At 41.4% G+C, this 19,058-nt stretch overlaps 1 protein-coding gene across 1 annotated transcript in view; it reads right to left on the bottom strand.

The window, feature by feature from the left end:
• USP13 (ubiquitin specific peptidase 13) overlaps window positions 1–19,058 on the bottom strand; it is a 140,434-nt gene that overhangs the window by 14,706 nt on the left and 106,670 nt on the right. The window contains exons 14-19 of the mRNA XM_020980773.2: window positions 17,268–17,356; window positions 14,649–14,771; window positions 9,827–9,853; window positions 6,072–6,215; window positions 5,626–5,792; window positions 1,908–2,070 (exon numbers count right to left, since the gene is read on the bottom strand). Of these exons, the coding sequence (XP_020836432.1) occupies window positions 1,908–2,070; window positions 5,626–5,792; window positions 6,072–6,215; window positions 9,827–9,853; window positions 14,649–14,771; window positions 17,268–17,356 (713 nt within the window). The remainder of the gene's footprint in view (window positions 1–1,907; window positions 2,071–5,625; window positions 5,793–6,071; window positions 6,216–9,826; window positions 9,854–14,648; window positions 14,772–17,267; window positions 17,357–19,058) is intronic.

The following is a 19,058-nucleotide window of genomic DNA, read 5'->3' as shown; positions in this document are numbered from 1 at the left end:
GGGGGAGTCACACAAAAGAAATTTTAGTCAATGTTAAAATAGATATCAATGAAAATCTTTTAAGACAAATTTCCTGGCTTCTTCTAGCTCCACATCAAAAATTCACATTGGCTCAAGTAAGATTCCTACATCACAATGTACCATTATCCTTCCAATCTCCTGAGGTTTATAATCTCAGCATTATCTTCAGCTTTTCCCTCCCCCTCATCACACCTATACACACTCAGTTGTAAAACCTTGTCATTTCTATGTCTATAATGTCTCTCACATAGATAAACTCTTCTCTCTCCTCACATGGTTAACAATTGAACTTAGACCCTCATCATCTCTTATTTAATATTTCAATGGCCTTGTAATTGGTCTTCCACCTTCAAGTCTCTGTCCATTCCAGTCCATCCTCCACACAGCTGACAAAGATATGACTATGTCAATCCCCTACCTAATAATCCCTAGTAGCTCCCAATTGCTTCCAGGATCAAAGTTAAACTCCTATTTGATTTTTAAAGTTAATGAGCCATACCCTATCTTTCCATTCTCCATATGTGTCATTCCCCTTCCTCCAATCTCTGATCCAGCCAAACTGGTTTTTTCCTCTGTTTCTCACACATGACACTCCATCTCTCATCTCCATATTTTCCAGTGGAATATACTTCCTCCTCAATTCAGCCTCAAAGAATCTCTCACTTCTCTCAAGTCACAACTCAAACATCACTTTCTATACAAAGCCTTTCCTGATTCTCCCCCAATTCCTAGTGTTGTCCCTCCCTAACTGTATGTAACCACCTTGGATTCCATTACTTTCCATTTATATTATGCATATGATTGTTCCGTGTATATTGATATCAAAGCACATATTTATCTACATGCCAGAACAGAAAATGTAACCCAATACACTATACATTGTACATTAAAAAGATATTTAGGGCATGGAAAAGGTAAGTGAATTGTCCATGGTCCCAAAGCCAGTATAGTCAGGGAGTTCTTCCTGAGGCAGCCCCGGTCCATCAGAGAGGAGCTGAAGTTATGGAAGCTGTTCCTGACAAGACTCAATTTGCTTCTTTGCAACATCACCTGTTTGCTCCTGGTTTTACCTTCTGGAGACAAGCAGAACAAGCATAATGCCTCTTCCACATGACAGTTCTAAATTATTTGAAGGCAGTTTCAGGACCCACCCTAACCTAATGGGAAGGAGGGAGGAAGGGAAGAAGGAGAAAGGGAAATAGGGAGGGAGAAAGGAAGGAATGAAAAAAGGAGGAGGGAAGAAGGACGAAAGAAAAGAAGGAAGGAGGGAAGGAAGGTAAAAAAGGAAGGACATGAGGAAGAAGGAAGGGAGGGAAGGAAGAAAGGAGGAAGGGAGGAAGGGAGAGGAAAAGAAGGAAGAAAAGAAGGGAGGGAAGAAGGGGGGCAGGGAAAGAGGGAAGAAGGGAGAGAAAGGAAGGTGGGGATGAAAGGAGAGAGGGAAGGGAAGGAAAGAAGAAGGAAAAAGGAAGGAAAAAGGAAGAAAGAGAGGGGGGAAAAAAAGAAAAGGAGGGAAGAAAAGAAGGAAGGAGGGAAGGTCCTTTTCTGAGACCCTTCCAGTTTAGGAATGTCCTTCCTAATGTCCAGGGTCACATTAGTTTTTTTGGTTACCTTTTCCTACATCTGCTTCCTGTTAAGCTTGCAGTCCACTAAATCCCTCAGGTCTTCTTCAGAAAAATTGAGGTCTAACCATACCTCTCAAATCTCATACTTAGGAAGTTGATTTCTTGAGCCCAAGTGTAAAACTTTATATTTATCCCTTTAAATGTCATCTTATTAGAATCAGCCTGACATTCTAGCCTGTCTAGATCTTTTGGGGTCTCGACTCTGTCATCCAATATGCTAGTTATCCTCTTCCAGTTTTCGTCATGTCTGAGAAGACAACTTACTTCCTGATCCGTCTCTCACTCTAGGACCATCTGGCTTGGACTCTGAAATAATGTTAGCATTGGCATTATTCTCCATCTCCATCATGTGGGCGATGAACTCGTTATCCTCTTCCAGTTCAGGGTGGCTGAAGATCCAATCCAGGGCCCGTTCCAAATTGTTGTTCTATTGAAAGATACAGAAATATTGCTATAATGTCTGCCACTCCTTTGAACCTTCAGGCATGACCTTTAAAGACAAGATGACTGACAGAGAGGGTGAAAGGGTCATCAGCATTAAGTGCTTTCAAGCAACAACTTGAATTCTATGGATGAAATGCATGTTCAAGAGGCACTCTGTGAGTCTCCTGAGCAAAAGCTATATAATTAGATTCCCTGCTAAATGAGTCCCAGCACCATGTCAGCATTGCAATGACCACACCATTCTTGGTTCATCACTGTATATGCTAATACTGACAACGGATAACTGAATGCCCCACAGGACAGCAGCATTAACCTAAATGCATCCCTTTGTAAAAATTAGACCAATAATCATCAATACACCTGGAAAATCCCCATGAAGCTCTGAACTGAAACAGATGGTAAGTCTTATCTATGCATTTTAAGAGCCTCCTCTAAGTGCTAGAAGGAAGGGAGGGGAGCTAGAGACAGGTATCTCTGCCTCCATCACTCATCATTTACCCTTGAGTAACTAAGCAGATTGCTTCTTCCTGAAGTGATGACTTCACTTCCTTTCAATCTCCCATACCATACATTTATCATCACCCAGGAAATTCCACAATCCAAAGCTTTAATGGGCACCAAGAAAGCAAAAAGCAAAGCATTTATTAAACACCTACTATGTGGCAGGAACTGGACCTATAAAGACAAAAATTAAATAGTCCTTGCCCTCAAGGAGCTTACATTCTATCAGGCGTAACAACATACACATCTCTAGATACAAACAAAATAAATACAAGGTGTTTGAGGAGGGTAAGAAGAGGAGAGGAGAGGTCACAAGCAACCAGGAAGGATCAGGAAAGGCTTCATGTAGAAGGGACACTTCAGCTGAGTCTTGAAGGAACTTAAAGTGATATAGGTGAGGAGGGAGATAATTTCAGGCATGGGAGACAGTCAGTGAAAAGGCACCAATAGGGAACATGGAAGGTCATAAATGGAAAACAGCAAGAAGGTCTGTTTAACAAGAATATACCGTACATGAAGGTAAATGCTGCATAATAAGCCTAAAAAGGTGGATTTCATTCCAGACCATGAAGAACTCTAAATGCCAACCAGATGAGTTTATATTTGTTCTTAGATATAAAGGGAACCACAGGAGGGAGGGAGGGAAGTAAACAAGCATTATATTAAGTGCAGACAATGTGCAAGTATTCTCTCATTTTATCCTCATCGCAACCCTGGGAAATAGCTGGTGTTGTTATCCCTATTTTATAGTTGAGGAAACTGAGGCAGACCATGGTTAAATGACTTGCCCAGGATCACACAGCTATTAACTGTCTGAGGTGGGATTTGAGCTCAGGTCTTTTTGAATCCAGGAATAATAACCGTAATGATAACAAGAGCTAGCACTTATAGAGCACCTACTAAGTGCCAGGCACTATGCTAAGTGCTTTTCAAATATTATCTTATTCGATCTTCACAAAACTCCTAGGCGATAAATTCTGTCATTTTCTCCATTTTACAGTTGAGGAAGCTGAAACAAACAGAGGAAAAGTGACTTGCCCAAGGTCACACAGATAGTAAGTATCGGAGGCTGAATTTGAACTCAAGTCTTTCTGACTCTAGGTCCATTAAGACACCTAGCTCTGTAGATAGGGTATATTGGGGGAGTTGGGGGGGTTGCTGGGGGATCGATGGTCAGCTCTGGGAAGGTCAAGTAAAGGAGAAGCCAGGTCAGGAAAAAAAAAACTAAATCAGCCTCTGAGTCAGAAAACCTAGGTTAAACACTTGCTTTTAGTACTCACTCTAACACATGACTATGTGGTTATAGGTAAGTCACTGCACTTCCTCAGTTTTTTCATGTGAAAATAAAGATAATAGTTGCCTCTCCTACCCACCTCATAGTGCTATTGTAAGTGAAGAATCTCAAGAATCTTAACATGTTATATAAATACGCACTGCTATTTTATATTATTATAACTATTACTGCAGTTTACTATTACCATAACTACTACTACTACTACTACTACTAAACTACAATTACTAGTATTCAGTACAACTACTACTACTACTACAACCACTATGAGTAGTAGTACTACTACTACAACTACAACTAGCACTACAACTACTATTACAATTATTACAATTTCAACTAACTACTACCATAACAACTAGTATTACTATTACAACCAGTACTACCACTACTGCAACAACTACTACAATGACTAGTGCTATAACTCCTCCTCCTTCTCTTCCTCCTCCTCCTCCTCCTCCTCCTCCCACTCCTACTACTAAGGAAGGAAAGAGTGAACTTCAACTGCTAAGATCCACCCTGAACTTTGCAGCAGAGCTGGGCAGCCAACTGGACAAGCCGAGGATCACAGGATCACAGTTTAGGGATAGAAGATATATACCAAAAAGCGGAATGTGTGTGTGGCACTGAGTCACCAGGCATCATAGAACTTCAGAGCTAAAGGGGACCTCGGCAGCCTTGTGGTCGAACCCATACCCAAAAAGGAATCCCTGCTCTAAAAAACTCAACGACACTTCCAACTGTTGGAAAGTTTTCCCTGCTCACAAAGCTCAAATTCGCCTTTTTGTGACATTCCACCCAGTGCTCCTGGCTAGGAATCTCACAGGGCCACTCCAAGTTCTCCTATGCACTTAATCCAGTCTATGCCCTCTTTCATGGAACATCCCTTAAAATGTTTTAAGATAGGAATGTGGAATTCCTGGGAATGCAGATTTCCTTCACACTCAGTTGTCATAAGGAATAAAGACTGGAACCTTAAATGAACTGCGTAAAATTCTTCTGACATAGTTTCTTAAGATGAAGCTACCGGGGTGGGGGAGGGGGAGTGTGCAGCTAGGTGATGCAGCGGATAAAGCTTTAGCCTTGGAGTAAGGAGTACCTGAGTTCAAATCCAACCTCAGACACTTGACACTTACTAGCTGTGTGACCTTGGGCAAGTCACTTAACCCTGATTGCCTTAACAAAAAAAAAAAAAAAGATGAAGCTACTGGGAGATGATAGAAAAGAGGATTTTTATTCTATTCCCTTAACAAACAGAAGATTAATAAGTATTTGTTTAGTGGGAAATTAATCTAAAATGTTAGATGTTCCAAATTCAATATTTACTTAAATTGTCCTATTTCCAGAAAATATCAGAAATGAGTAATCACTCTGTCCAGTATCACACAAGAGGAAGGCAAATGGAAGCTCCTTGAGGACAAAGACTTTGCTATTTTGTCTCTGTACCCTCAGCGTCAAGTACAGTGCTTTGCAGATAAAAGATGCCTGATAAATGCCAACTGACTGGGAGAGAATTTGGATTCCTTTCATCTCCCTGGCTCCATTCTCCACATTTATAACACTGAGAGGTTCATGAGCATGAGATTTCCTTCTGGAATTTCTGAACTGAAGAATACAGAAAAAGAGAAAAGGAGTTCCAATAGAAAACTAGGAATTATTGAATATTATTCTTGGGTTCCTTAAAACTCTCAAATGCTGCTGAAAGACCAACAAGGCGTCCTAAAGGAAGAGAACTGTGCATCTACTCACCGAGGCCTTTAGTGCCTGAATGGCCTGATTCCTCTGGAAGCCCATGGAGGTGATAATGGCTACAATTTCTTCTGGAGGCTGGTTATCCAATCCGATAGCACCAAAAGCAGTGGCCCCCATAGTAGCACTTCCTCCAAAACCAGGGAGGGATAGTGGTTCGGCAAAATCTATGGTAGAAGAGCATATTCAAGCCTCCTCCTTTGAGGGACATTAGGAATCAAAGGTAAAACAAAGAACACATTGTTCTTTTTGACTACCTAGGCTAAGCTTACCTCTATCAAACTGTAAGGATATTTTTTAATAAACCTTAACAGAATCTAGGGAAAAGAAGTGGCATAAGCCACAGTTGAAAACCACTCCTGCTTTGAGAAAATGACTTTATATTTGCAATAGACTTCACAATAATTGGCTTCAGTGTTATTATTCATGATTTTAAAATTACCTACCAGGCTCTTCCATGTGGCCAATGATCCAGTTGAAGGCCACCTCGGGTCCCATGTTTCCAGTATAGTACACAGCTTTCCGACATGCCTCCAGAGGGAAGCCCATCTCTGCCAACTGCATCACAGACGACTCATCAATGTCTGGTGCTGCAAAACAAAACATGCTATTCCAGCATGAAGAGTGAATTTTTCCCATTTCTCACTCCCCTTTGCATCTCTTCTCCACCTCATCACCTTCTGCTCCCTAACCACATACACCCAAAGACAATTTTTAAAATCTGCCCATTCGCTATAGCTCTTTAGGCCTCACCTGTACATCTGGTATGAAATGGGGAATTGTGGAAATTTTTCAAATAACAACAAAAATTGCTCATATTTATGGAACACTTCACATTAGTCAATCAACATGAATTTATTAGGCACCTACTATATTCCAGGCATCATACGAGGCAACAGTAATACAAATACAAAAAAAAAATGAAATAACCCCTAATCTTAGGGAGTTCATATTTTAAACTCATTAGATCCCTTACAACAACCATATGAGATAGGTGCTCTCCTTATACACTTACAGCTAAAGAAACTGAGGCTCAGAGATGTTACATGACTTGCCCAGGGTCACACATAGCTAATGAGTGTGTGAGGCCAGATGCAGACTTGGGTTGTCTTCCTGACTCCAAGACTTTCATTCTATCCACTGCAAAGCCTCCTCTTGAGCACAAAACAATAATCCCTTCCAAACAAGGAAACATTAAGAGCCTTTGCTCCCTTGTCTATAAAATGGGGCTTGTTTAAAAATGAAGTTTTTGATCTTCATCATGGCAGTGTGGTTAGTAGATAAAGAGATGACCTTGGAGTCATGAAAGCCTGAGTTTGAGTCGTGCCCCTGACAGGCACTGGGCTGTGTGACCCTAGACAAATCACTTAACCTCTCGGCGTTTAAGGTAGCTCTCTGATGCTATAATGTGCAGGGAAGGCGCCTGTCTGCATTGATAGTGATGAAATCACTGGTCCTCTCAGAAATCATCTATAAAGCTTCTTCCATTTTGACAAAGAAGGATAAGGTTAATTCTCATGGTTTTAAAACCAGAAGAGACCTCAAAAGCCTTCTAGTCCCATTCTGTTCATTTTAGAGATGAGGAAACTGAGGCTGGTTGAGTAAGATTTGCCCATGCTCACACAGCGAGTGTCAAAAGTATGACTTGGACTTAGGTCATCCTGACTTGAAGATGACCTATTATTCATTATGTCACACTGTCTTTCTGGCAAAATATTAAGATCAAAATACTCCCAGTCTGGGCAGCTACTTGGCTCAGTGGATAGAATGCTAGGCCTAGAGTCAGGAAGACCTGAGTTCAAACCCAACCTCAGACACTTACTAGCTGTGTGACCCTGGGCAAGTCACTTAACCTCTGTTTGCCTTAATCCACTGGAGAAGGAAATGGCAAACCGCCCCAGTATCTTGGCCAAGAAAATCCCATGGGCAGCACTAGCATGCTATGGTCCACAGGGTCACAAAGAGTCAGACACAAGAACAACACAAACTTCTAGGTACGCTGTTTCTCTGAGCATTTTAAATTCTAAAATCTCAAGCCAGGGAGGGGGAAGAGAAGAAAGGAGCTGAAATAAACAGCACAATGATTTAGTCCTGCGTGGCCAATTTCTTATGCAGTCCATATGTTCAACTGATGGCAGTGGTAAACACCCAGACCTTTAAATCAGCAATGAAAATAGTTCATACAATTATACGCCACAGGGCGGCTTTGTAGGGGGAGGAAAAAACAGTCCTTAATCCTGTGTGAATAACAGCTCTTCTTCTTAATTAACCATAAATGCTTTGACTAATTAAAGCATTTCTTTTTTAGAATACTCAAGAGTATTAGCTCATACAAGGAAGGGACCAAAAAAGTGGAATAGATTAACAAACATTAAAAATGGAATCGATATATTTCAAAATATTAATGAATCAGGCAAAAATATAGATGTTGCAGGCTTTATGGAGAGAGAGAGCTCGTCTTGAAGCCAAGAAGTTTTGGGTTCAAGTGCCACCTCTGATACCTACTGGCTATGTAACTCCAGGCACTCAACCTCTAGGAAACTCTAAGCCTAGAAATAGAGAAAGGGTAGACCCCCATTGGTCTGAGTTCCTCACAGGGAAAACCATACCCCAATGAACTCACAAGCTCAGCCCCTATCCCAATCCTTAATAAATCAGGCCTCAAATCCCAGAATCTAAGTTTCCCCTTAACTGGTGAGTTGAGCTGCTCAGAGAACACATGAGGCCTTCCATGGCCAGGAACTCCAGGACTGTTTAACTTACTTATGTGCAGGCTATTAGAGGAAATTGGCCTGCTCATGAAGGGTAAGGGAAGAAAGAGATTTAGAATTGGTAGAAACCTTTCATTTAGAAATCACACAACATTTTACATTAAGTAGGCAACCACTATGACTTCCACAATTTTGCAGGTGTCATGCCAGGGGCAGAGAAACAGCAAATGCATAGCAGTTAAAATGACTAGGAGGAGGGGAAGGAAAATGTGGAAATAAGTTATAACAAGTTGGGGGGAGAAGGACCCAGAATTTTTATTGTGCCAAAGAGACTGACTCAGCAGAAACTCTCTTTCTTAGAACTATGGAATATGGACTTTTCCCTCAACCAAGAAGGGATTTTGTAACTGGAGATATGCCTTGTTCAACAGTAATTAGATTTAACCCCAAAAAGGTCTGCTGTCCTATGGATAGAAAAGTAACAATTCTATCAAGTACTAGACTCTGTACTCCAATATTAAACTACAAACACAATGAGGGCAGGGCCTGTATGTCATCTAAACTCTGTATCTCAATCTGCATACTGCTCTCTATATAAAGTCAATGTTTAATGAATATTCGTGGATTTTTAAAAATTTTGTTGTTAACATAGAAAATGTAACATGTAGAGAATTTATGGGCAAGCCATAGATAAGACACACAGGATGAATATTCAGATGTAAACTTCTTGAGAACAGGGACTATTTTTGCTCTTTCTTTGTATCATCAGGGTTTAGCTGTACCTGGCCCATAGTAGACACTTAATAAATGCTTATAGGCAGGCATAGACAGGTTATAATCTATACCTCAGGAAGGAGTAACTAGGGTTGTGCTGGTAAATGTTCAACCATCAGCTCTCAAAAATATGTGCATGGGATACCCTTTCACCTTCAATCTGCATTTTTTCCAGCACTTTCATAAGTCTGCTCTAGCCAGTCAACAAAACAATAAAACAAGCCCTGGATTTGTAGCATTTGCTGATTTCTGAAGTGCAAATGTTCATGGAAATTGGTCCTCAGAAGCCAGTGTGAGCTGACTCCAGCATACCCCAGGGCGAGTAACCACATTGAAGAGACAATAGAGCCAGGGGTCTCGAAAAAGATGAAACTAGAATAGTTACTCTATTATTCAAAGCTCTGTTAGGTGTTCAATTCAATTCAACGAGCATTATCAAGCACCTGCTTTGTGTCAGGCCCTGAGCTGGACACAGGGATACAAAGACAAAATGTGAAATAATGTTGCCCCCAAGGAGCTTACTACTAAGACACAGCTGACTGGCAATTTGCAAATCCCCCCACGTACAACTGAGGCAGCAATGCAAATTTCCCTGAAAGAGAAAAGCTCCATTTGCATGTGTACTGAGACGTTCCACTAACAACTAATTCAGGGAAATAAAGACTCAATAGCCAAAATATCTTAGCACTAAGAAGGGAAAATAATGAGATACTTACGTTCCATATAATGGTTCATCAATCGATCTGAAATTTAAGAGGGGAGGAAAGGAGAAAATGAGACCAAATCACACCATCATGCATAAATGGAAGGAAAAAAAGGTCAATATCAAAACATTCTTTATTAAAATGCCCAAGCCCTAAAATGTCCACACAGCTCTCCATAATTCTATACAAACAACAATACAATCCTCATGGTAATACATAAAGACATTATGGTAATGAGTGAGAACAATTAGTTTAGGGCACTTAGGCCAGATCAAACATGCTGTTCAGAGGAACAGGCTAATGAACTCAACATTTTCTCTCTTTTAAGTGTTTCTAAGTACTCTGCATAATTATGAACCAAGGTCTCTGCTGTAAGCACCAGAGAGACAGTCATCAGGGACACGAATAGCTTAAGCTACCTTATATATCTGCAAACCTGTACTGATTTCTCCCTTTCCTAATTCCTGTGATGATTATAGGTGCCATATAATCAGAATCAATTGTATCCTGCCCTACTTTTTACTTAACTTGAACCAAACAATTTAACTTTCTTAAAATCAAGATATTTTAAGTGTGCTAGAAGATTTAGAGTTCACATCCTAGACCTACTATTTAATACCTATGATGGGGATGGGATCTGGACCCCAAAATGGAAAAGTCCTGGACTTTCCCACATGGCCTAATCTTTGGTGTTCACCAGAGGCCATAATCTTATCAACTGGCCTTTTATTATCACCTATGCCCAATCTTCCAATTCTTTGTTACCCTTAATTGAGCCTAGCTCTCTATTGTCTATTACCTCCTGAAGGCCCCTGGCTACTTCCCACCTTTGACCCTATGTAGCTAGACCCCATTCACTCCCATCAGGATGCTCCCTAGACCCCTCCTCCAGTCACCCCAGCCTACTGTCGACCCCCATCAAGATCCTCCCTAGACCACTCCCACAGTCTTTCTGTATATAAGGTCCATCTTGTTTCCATTAAGGTGCTCAGATTCTTATAATCTAGCTAATAGCTCACAAATGTTGATTCCTTAAGAGTCCAGCCAATATGGCGGATCTTTAATAAACCTTGTCATTGGCTGAAAGAAGGCTTGGGTCGAATTCATTTGGACAGGACCCAAGTGTTGTGAAATTGGGGTCCCAGCATCCCTAAACCTATCTCAACACCTATATGGCCTTAAGCACGACCCTTCCCTTATATGGACCTCAGTTTCCTTCTCTGTAATGTTGGATTAAACAGATTCTGAGTTCCTTTCCAGTTTTTTATCTATGATCCTATAATCTTATCTCCACCCTTGTTTGGGCCTCATTTTCCTCATCTGTAAAATGAAGGAATTGGGAGAGACAGACTAGATGGCCTGGCCTCTGATCTAGATTGTTATATTACAAATTGAAACATGATTGTCAGCAGAAATATTCTGTGAAGCATCTTGAACAGGTAATGAAATGAATAGAGCACCAAGCCTGGAGTCAGGAAAACTCATCTTCCTGAGTTCAAGTCTGACCTCACACACTTCCTAGCTGTGTGAACGTGGGCAAGTAACTTAACTCTCTTTGCCTCCATTTCCTCATTTGTAAAAGGATCTGGAGAAAGAAATCGCAAACCACTCCAGTATCTCTGCCAAGAAAATCCCAAGTGGGGTCACGAAGAGTCAGACATGACTGAAAATGACTGAATAACAACAAAAAATGTATATATGTACATAAAGTTGTTGAATTCTTCATCTTGATTTTGTGCTTATTTGTAAATCGGAAGTGCCTTCTTTTTGCATTTCATACTTGGAGTTGTAGGAGATGGAAAGGGAGAGTCTAAACATGCCAATAACATTTGAAGAATTATATAACTAAATCTTTGCTGCATTAAGAATGTAGAAAAAAATCCAGGCTCCTTGTTTTCAATGTGTTACTGCCCAGTCATGAACAGCCATATATCTCTCATTTACCTTTTTAGTGATTTTCAACTTAAATTCTTCAGAGACTTCAGTGTTCTATCAATCACAGCCATAAAATCACATGAGAATATTGATGTTTGAAAAATAGGCCTTTAAGAAATCTAACAGCCATATGCTGAAATGCTCCATATCACTAATAATTAGAAAACTATAAAATAAAAAAAAACTCTGAGGTTCTACCTCCCCCCCATCAGATTGGGGGAAAAAAAAAAATACCCGTGTCATAAGATCTGCAGGGAAACAGGCATACATAGTTGGTGGAGCTGTTGAATCAGTCCATTCATTCTGGACAGCCATTTGGAACTATGACCAAAAATTTACAGAACTATGTATGTCCTTTAATCCACTGATACCAATACTAGGCTAATACCAAAATCAGATAAAAGGAAAATAACCTATACATATAAAAATATTTATAGCAACTCTTTTTTTGTGATGGCAAGGAACTGGAAACTAAGGGGGTTCCATCAATTGGGCAATAGCTGAGCAAATTCTGGCATATGAATGTAATGAAACACTATTGTGTTATAAGAAATGATGAGCAGAACGGTTCAGAGAAACCTGGGAAGAGTTGTAGGAACTAATGCAGAGTGATGTGAAAAGAAGTAGGGAAATAATTTATACAACAACAAAACCAATGTAAAGGCAAATGATTCTGAAAGATTTAAGAATTCTAATCAATGTGCCAAGCAACCACTATTCCAAAGGACCAATGATGAAGAATGCTACCCCTCCTCCTGACAGAGGCGGTGTACTCAAAATGCAGATTGCATTTTTGAATGTGGCCAAAGCGGGAAATTATTTTGCTTAACTATGCATATTTGTTACAAAAGTTTTCTTTTTCTTTTCTTTTTTCTAATGGCTAGCAGGAAGGTAGTGGGGGAGACAAAAATGTTTATTAATTTTAAAAATTGTTTTAAAAGAAATAAAAAATGGGTTTTTGTGTTAGGGATAAACCTTAGGTCATTTAAAATTCTTTGCAGCTTTCCTAAGGCAATCCAACCCACTTTGCTCCTCCTGTTGAATTCTGGGCTCAGAACATTGTTTATCTGCAGCGTAAGTGCAAAACACATTATACATGCATGTATATATGTCTGAATGTGTGTGTGTCTATATACACATACACATATGTATACATGCACATACACATGCACACTTACACATACTCTATAATGGCTGAGTTCTATAAGTTATCCATGCAACTACATATCATGGTTGGTATAAGAATCATTCTTCAATTCAATTCCATAAACAACTCAATAAACATTTACTGAGTGCCTACCATGTATCAGGCACTGTGCTAAGCGCCTGATGTTTCTTCTATGTGCATAGTTAGACTAAAGGGCATCATCAAAGAAATGTATGACCCAAAAATAATATGGTCAAGTCACAGAGCAAGAATGGATAGCTGATGGACAATTCCCAAGGCTCTAACAGCATCCTCATCCTATCAAGAAAATGTGAAGAAGGTGCACAACACACTGGGTGGACCCCTTATGGCAAGCTTGCATGAATGACAGTTACAAAGAACAGTCATGTGTGCATGGGTTGCAATCTGCATCACTGAAAGTAATACCCGCATCAATTAAATCACGGGTCCACTGGAATGGATGAGGTCACAATGCTGCTACACAGAACATTACCTTGTTTGCTGGTTATTCTATATGGGCCTTCATCTTATCTTCTTAGGTAGACTGTAAGCTCTCTGAAGACAGGTTCTTATGTTAAAGGTGGCACATGGATTTAACAGATGAGGAAGCTGAGGCCTAGACTGGTGAAGTGACTTGCCCAAGGTCACACGAAGTGGCAGAGCTGGGATTCGAACCCAGGTCCTCTGACTCTGAATACAGGACTCTTCCTACCGGTCCACATTGTTGCCTACTTCAAGTCACATATTCTGTGGGGTCCCCCCAAATGGCACCAGCTCCTCTACATCTCCACATACAATAAAAACACACTCCTTAGACCAGGGGTGGGGAACCTGCAGCCTTGAGGCCACATGTGGCCCTCCAGGTCCTCAAGTGTGGCCCTTTGACGGAATCCAACCTCCTTTTATTGAGGGGATTTGTTTTGTGAAGTTTGGATTCCATCAAAGGGCCACTCTGGAGGACCTAGAAGACCACACGTGGTTTTGAGGACTCAGTTCCCCATCCTTGCCTTAGACCATAGCCCCAAGACAATATCAAGTGGCAGTGGAGGGACAAAGACAAAGAGTGGCAAAACATCTGTTCTCTGAGAGCTCATGTGCTTCTGTAAATGCAGGTAACCAACACAAACGAAGGCTTTTTACGTTTGTTGTTTGTTTTCTGAGACTGGCATGAGACTATCTCACCTGGTCTGGCTGTGTGGCAGCCACTCACAGGCCTAATTCCAGTGCTGACTGGCATGGAAAATCTGCCCTGCTCTGGTTGGTGCCCCCCCCACACACACACACACACTCTCTCTCTCTCTCTCTCTCTCTATCTCTCTATCTCTCTCTGTCTCTCTCTCTCTCTCTGTCTCTCTCTGTCTGTCTGTCTGTCTGTCTCTCTCTCTGTCTCTCTCTGTCTGTCTGTCTCTCTCTCTCTCTCTGTCTCTGTCTCTCTCTCACTCGCTCAGATCTCTCAAGCTGAAGCAATCCTGCAGCCTCCGTCTCCTCCAGTTCCGAGTGTCACAGGCCTACTCCACCACACCCAACAAAGACCACTGTTTTTTCTCTTGGCCAGCCTAGCACCACCAGCTCATCTCACCAACTCCTCCCATCTGCATCTTCTCTTCCTTTTACCCATCTTTTATATTTCCTGCAATGGGCAAATCAAGACCCTGCCCTACAGCAAGCTGTCAGAGAACCAGAGGCATCTGATTGAAGGAAAGAGAACGCCTTCCTGGTCATGGGAAGTACCTTTGGGGTCGTCAGGAATGACAATTGGAGGGGCGATGTCTGGAAGCTCTTCTTCTCCAGGCTGTAACCCTGTGGCTCTGAGATGATTGATATCAAGGAGGTCTGGCATGTCAATGGAAACATCTACAAAATGAGAAATGCCATTCACTTAGGGATTTCCCCAAAGTCCTTATCCACCCCTAGTGTGAAGTGAGCATCCTTAACTCAGCATGCATATTAACCAGTTGAAGCTTATGAGATCATAGGTTTATAGATTCAGAGCTAAAAGAGACCTTAGAGGTCAGTCTTCTCCCGACCCCACCACCACCATTTAACAGGACCCGAGGACAGAAAAGTTAAGTGATTTGCCCAGGATCCTACAGCTGGAAAGTGTCTGGGGCAGGGCTCAAACTCATGACCTCCCCCACCACCACCACCAAATGTCTTTGTCTTTTAGATGTGAAATCTTTCAAATACGAATCCCAGTTTTCAAAGTTCTCAAATCAGTTGTTATTGCAGCAGCTAACACAAACATATCAGTTTTCCAAGCCACTACTATTTGCTCTTTCACTCCCCCCCCCCAGAGGGGAAGGAGAGAGATCATAGGATCATAAAAATGGCACTTGAATGGACCTTTGAGGTCATCTAGTACAACCCCTTCATTTTAAGATGAGGAAACTGAGGTCCAGAGAAGACACACGATTCCTTTGGTTTGTGGGTTTGACTAGAAGACCGCTAAGGTCCCTTCCAACTCTCAAATTCTGTGACTTGCCCAAAGTTATACCAATTACAAAGTTACAAATCTTGTTGCCAAAGCAAGTGGCGACAAGATTTGAACCCAGGCCATCTTATTCCAAACCCAGCGCTCTTTCCACTGAGCCATGTTGTTCTGGATGGCTCTGTGATTTCTTCAGTGCAAAAACTCCTTTCACCAATTCAGATCAGCAATTAATCCACATGTAACCAATAGCCTTAGAAAGAAATTTGGAACATTTAAAGGACTTGCCCACGGCCACCCAGTTAGCATGTGTCTGAGGCAGGGCTCAAATCTAGGTCTTCCTGACTCTATAACTGGTCCTTTATCCCACTATGACACACCACTTTTACAACTTAACCTATTAAGTTATAGTATGAAAAAATACTTGCCTTTAAATTTTAGAGCAAGCCTGCTGTCTTAGGGAAACAAAAACAAAAAACAAAACCCTAGAGATAGAGGTGGACTCTATCTCCACTCAAGGCTTCCAACTGTGGCATGAAGCTGACTCTGGTTTCTCAAAGGCTCTGGTAAGGCATACCAGGCCAGAAAGGTGTCAAGGATGGGACTAGAGAGACTGGATGCTTGCGCACCAAGGGCAGGCTCATTGTAATGAGTTTTTTCCATCCAGAGAAACTCCGAGAGACCACCTCTGGAGACATCAAAGGGTGCTAACCTGCATTAGTTGGGTAACAACAGCAATAAAATCACAGACTCATGAAATAAATATAAATGTGTCCTACTTAATCTTGCATATTGGCTACAGAAGAAAAAAAAAAACAGGTGAGGTGCAATGATGTTATGTGGGGTCATAAGAACCATGGGAATAATTAGAGTAACTTGCATCTCATGGCAACTAGCGGAACATTACAGCAGAGTTTAATGGTATTCTGGTGGAATCTGGTTAGAATAAAGCATTACCAAGAGGAACACAAAATGATGTTGGCCAGGGCAAAGTTAGGTGGGTTACTGTTCACCTAGCATTGAAGACTAACATTTTGATGCTAAATGCTTAAATACTGCTCTCAATTCTAACTTCCAAGGGAAGTGAAGGAAACTCTAAGGAAAAATAAAAATCTACGGTCAAACATCTAAAACACCCTTGTTCTTTTCCCCTCAGAAATGAAGGAAAGGAAAAGGAAAGAGCTGGAACCGATGCCTATACATATTCTCTGGGTGGATGGGCTGTGATTTCATCAGCAAGGGGAATTCTCCCAGCTAATACAGATCAAAAACCACCTATGACCTAGGAGATCAGAGAATTCATTTAATAGGATCATAGCTGGACATCTGGAAGGGACCTTGAAGGCAATTGAGCCCAACTCCTTGAGTTTACAGATGAAGAAAGAGAGGCATAGGGAAGCTAGGTGACTTGTCCAGGGTTACCCAGCTATTAAATGTCTGAGCCAGGATTTCAACCCAGGACTTCCTTACAATTCTGGGGAGGAGGGGAAGAAGAGGACAATATATACACACACAGATAAACACGTAAGTCTAAGAGACACAATGGACTGAACTAGGCTAATTTCTCCCCTGGTAAAATTCAAGGGCAGAGAAGAAGTTAGACCAGTGACTGTAGTTTCTGTTTTATACGCGGTCTTCCTTTTTTCCACTCCTCAGACCAGTCATCCCACAAAATAGTAATAGAGTAAAACCCTTGGGATAAATGTTTAACATCCATTTCGCATGCATGCATGCACATGTGCACACATATATACTCTTCTTAAAAAGGGAAGGAGGAAAATTTAATCCCAAGAATGGCATGGAGTCAATTCCTCCAACCTGGGCACCCTATGTGTCCTCACGAAAGCTTCTCAGGCTCATTCACATACCATGCTTCAAAATCAACATTTCAAGCAAAAGCATGCCAAAAAAAAAATACCTACCAAACTTTTTGGGAACCCAGTCAAGACCAAAAGTGAACTTCTTTATCTGTACTACCAAGTACTCAGGGAATGAGGCAAAGCGGGATGTTCTGGAAAACACAAACGAATTAGATCAGTGACATAAGGCAACAAGAATCGTGAACACAACCTCTGAAGCAGCCCAGATTTAATGGGAGCCGTGCCCAATAGGACCAGTGACTGGCCTGAACCAGGTATAGCCACGAGAAGGAAGAGGAGACCATATACACACACATACACACACACACACACACACACACACACACAGAGTCTCACACCTACACCTTCTATTATCTGTCTACCTCTCTGGCACAAGTCTTGAGGTCAAGTCCTAACCAGCCTAAAGGTGATGTCACCTGAGTTGATACCTTCAGATTTTTTTTTAAAAAAGAGTATTAAATCAATCCACAAGCATTTCTGAAGCACCTACCATGTGCCAGGCAATATGTGCTAGGAAGACGGACAGTCAAAAGGAAACCCGTCCCTGCCTTCTGTGAGCTGGCATTCTAGTTGTTCGAGCACATGTGGCATCTGCTATTTCTAACATATCCTCTCAAGATGAAAGGCAGGGTGGAGCAGTGGATAGAACGTTGGTCTTGCCAACTCTGACCAGGTCCAGTCCCCAATCCAATCTCCACTTCTGCTTTCCAAAATAGTTCACACTTCTATAGTTTTAAAATTTACAAAGCTACCCCAAGAGCCACACTGTGATAGGATTGTACAGGTATTGTTCCCATTTCAGAGATGAGGAAAGTGAGATGCAAAGAGATGACCCACTCAAGTATCCCAAGATCCTAAGACCATAAATCTGGCTCTGGAAAGGCCTTAGAACCCCTTCTAGTCCAGCTTCCTTGCTTTATATCACTAGAGAGGTTGTGTAAATCGCTCAAAGTAAGGAACAGAGACAGAATTGGAACATGTTGTCTTTCAGTAAACTTCAGAGTCAGGACTTGCAACCAGGTTTTCTGACTCAAAATACAGTGAACTTTCCACCATACATGAGGCATCTCTAGCTTGAATACATCTTTTTTTCTTTTTTTGAGGCAATCAGGGTTAAGCAACTTGCCCAGGGTGACATAGCTAGTAAGTACCTAAGACCGGATTTAAACTCAGGTCCTCCTGACTCCAGGGCCAGTGCTCTATCCACTGAGCCACCTAGCTGCCTCCTCTTCTTTCTGAAATGCATTTTTTATATTACCATAGTAACCTCCACTTAAGAAAGAAGAAGAAACAAGTACAGGAAAACCAAGCATCCCACTCCAGGCCACTATTTGTGGCCACTCAGGCTCCTGTCTGTACCTTTCTCTCTCCTCCTCATTCTTTGCATAGTTTGTCAATTTCTGCTGAGTCTTTTACTAATTAAAGGCCATCATCTAAGTATAAGTGACCATACATTATTTCCTGTGAAGGAGCCTTCATCACCTTTCCTAATTGTCCTTCACACCTCCAATTTCTCTCCTCTTCAATAAATATTCCTAAAACACAAGAAGGCCTGATGATACTACTCCCCTACTCATGAAGAGTCAGTGGCTCACTATTATCTCTGGGATAAAAAAATAAAAATTCCTTCCCTCGGTATTTAAAGCCCTTCAGAGTCTGGCTCCGATCTATCTTTCCAGGTTAACTCAACATTTCTCCTTCCTTAGATACTCTGCATTAGAGTCAAACTGGGCATCTGGCTCTTTTCCATACAGGAAATCCTATCTCCTATCTCTGTGCTTCTAAGTACAAGCTGTCCCCCCTAGCCTATGATGCTCTCCAGCCTCAGCTGTG

This window comes from Phascolarctos cinereus, unplaced genomic scaffold, assembly GCF_003287225.1.
Source record: "Phascolarctos cinereus isolate Bilbo 61053 unplaced genomic scaffold, phaCin_HiC Scaffold_7;HRSCAF=346, whole genome shotgun sequence".
Lineage (NCBI taxonomy): Eukaryota > Metazoa > Chordata > Mammalia > Diprotodontia > Phascolarctidae > Phascolarctos > Phascolarctos cinereus.
This window is presented reverse-complemented; position numbering and strand designations above follow the sequence as displayed.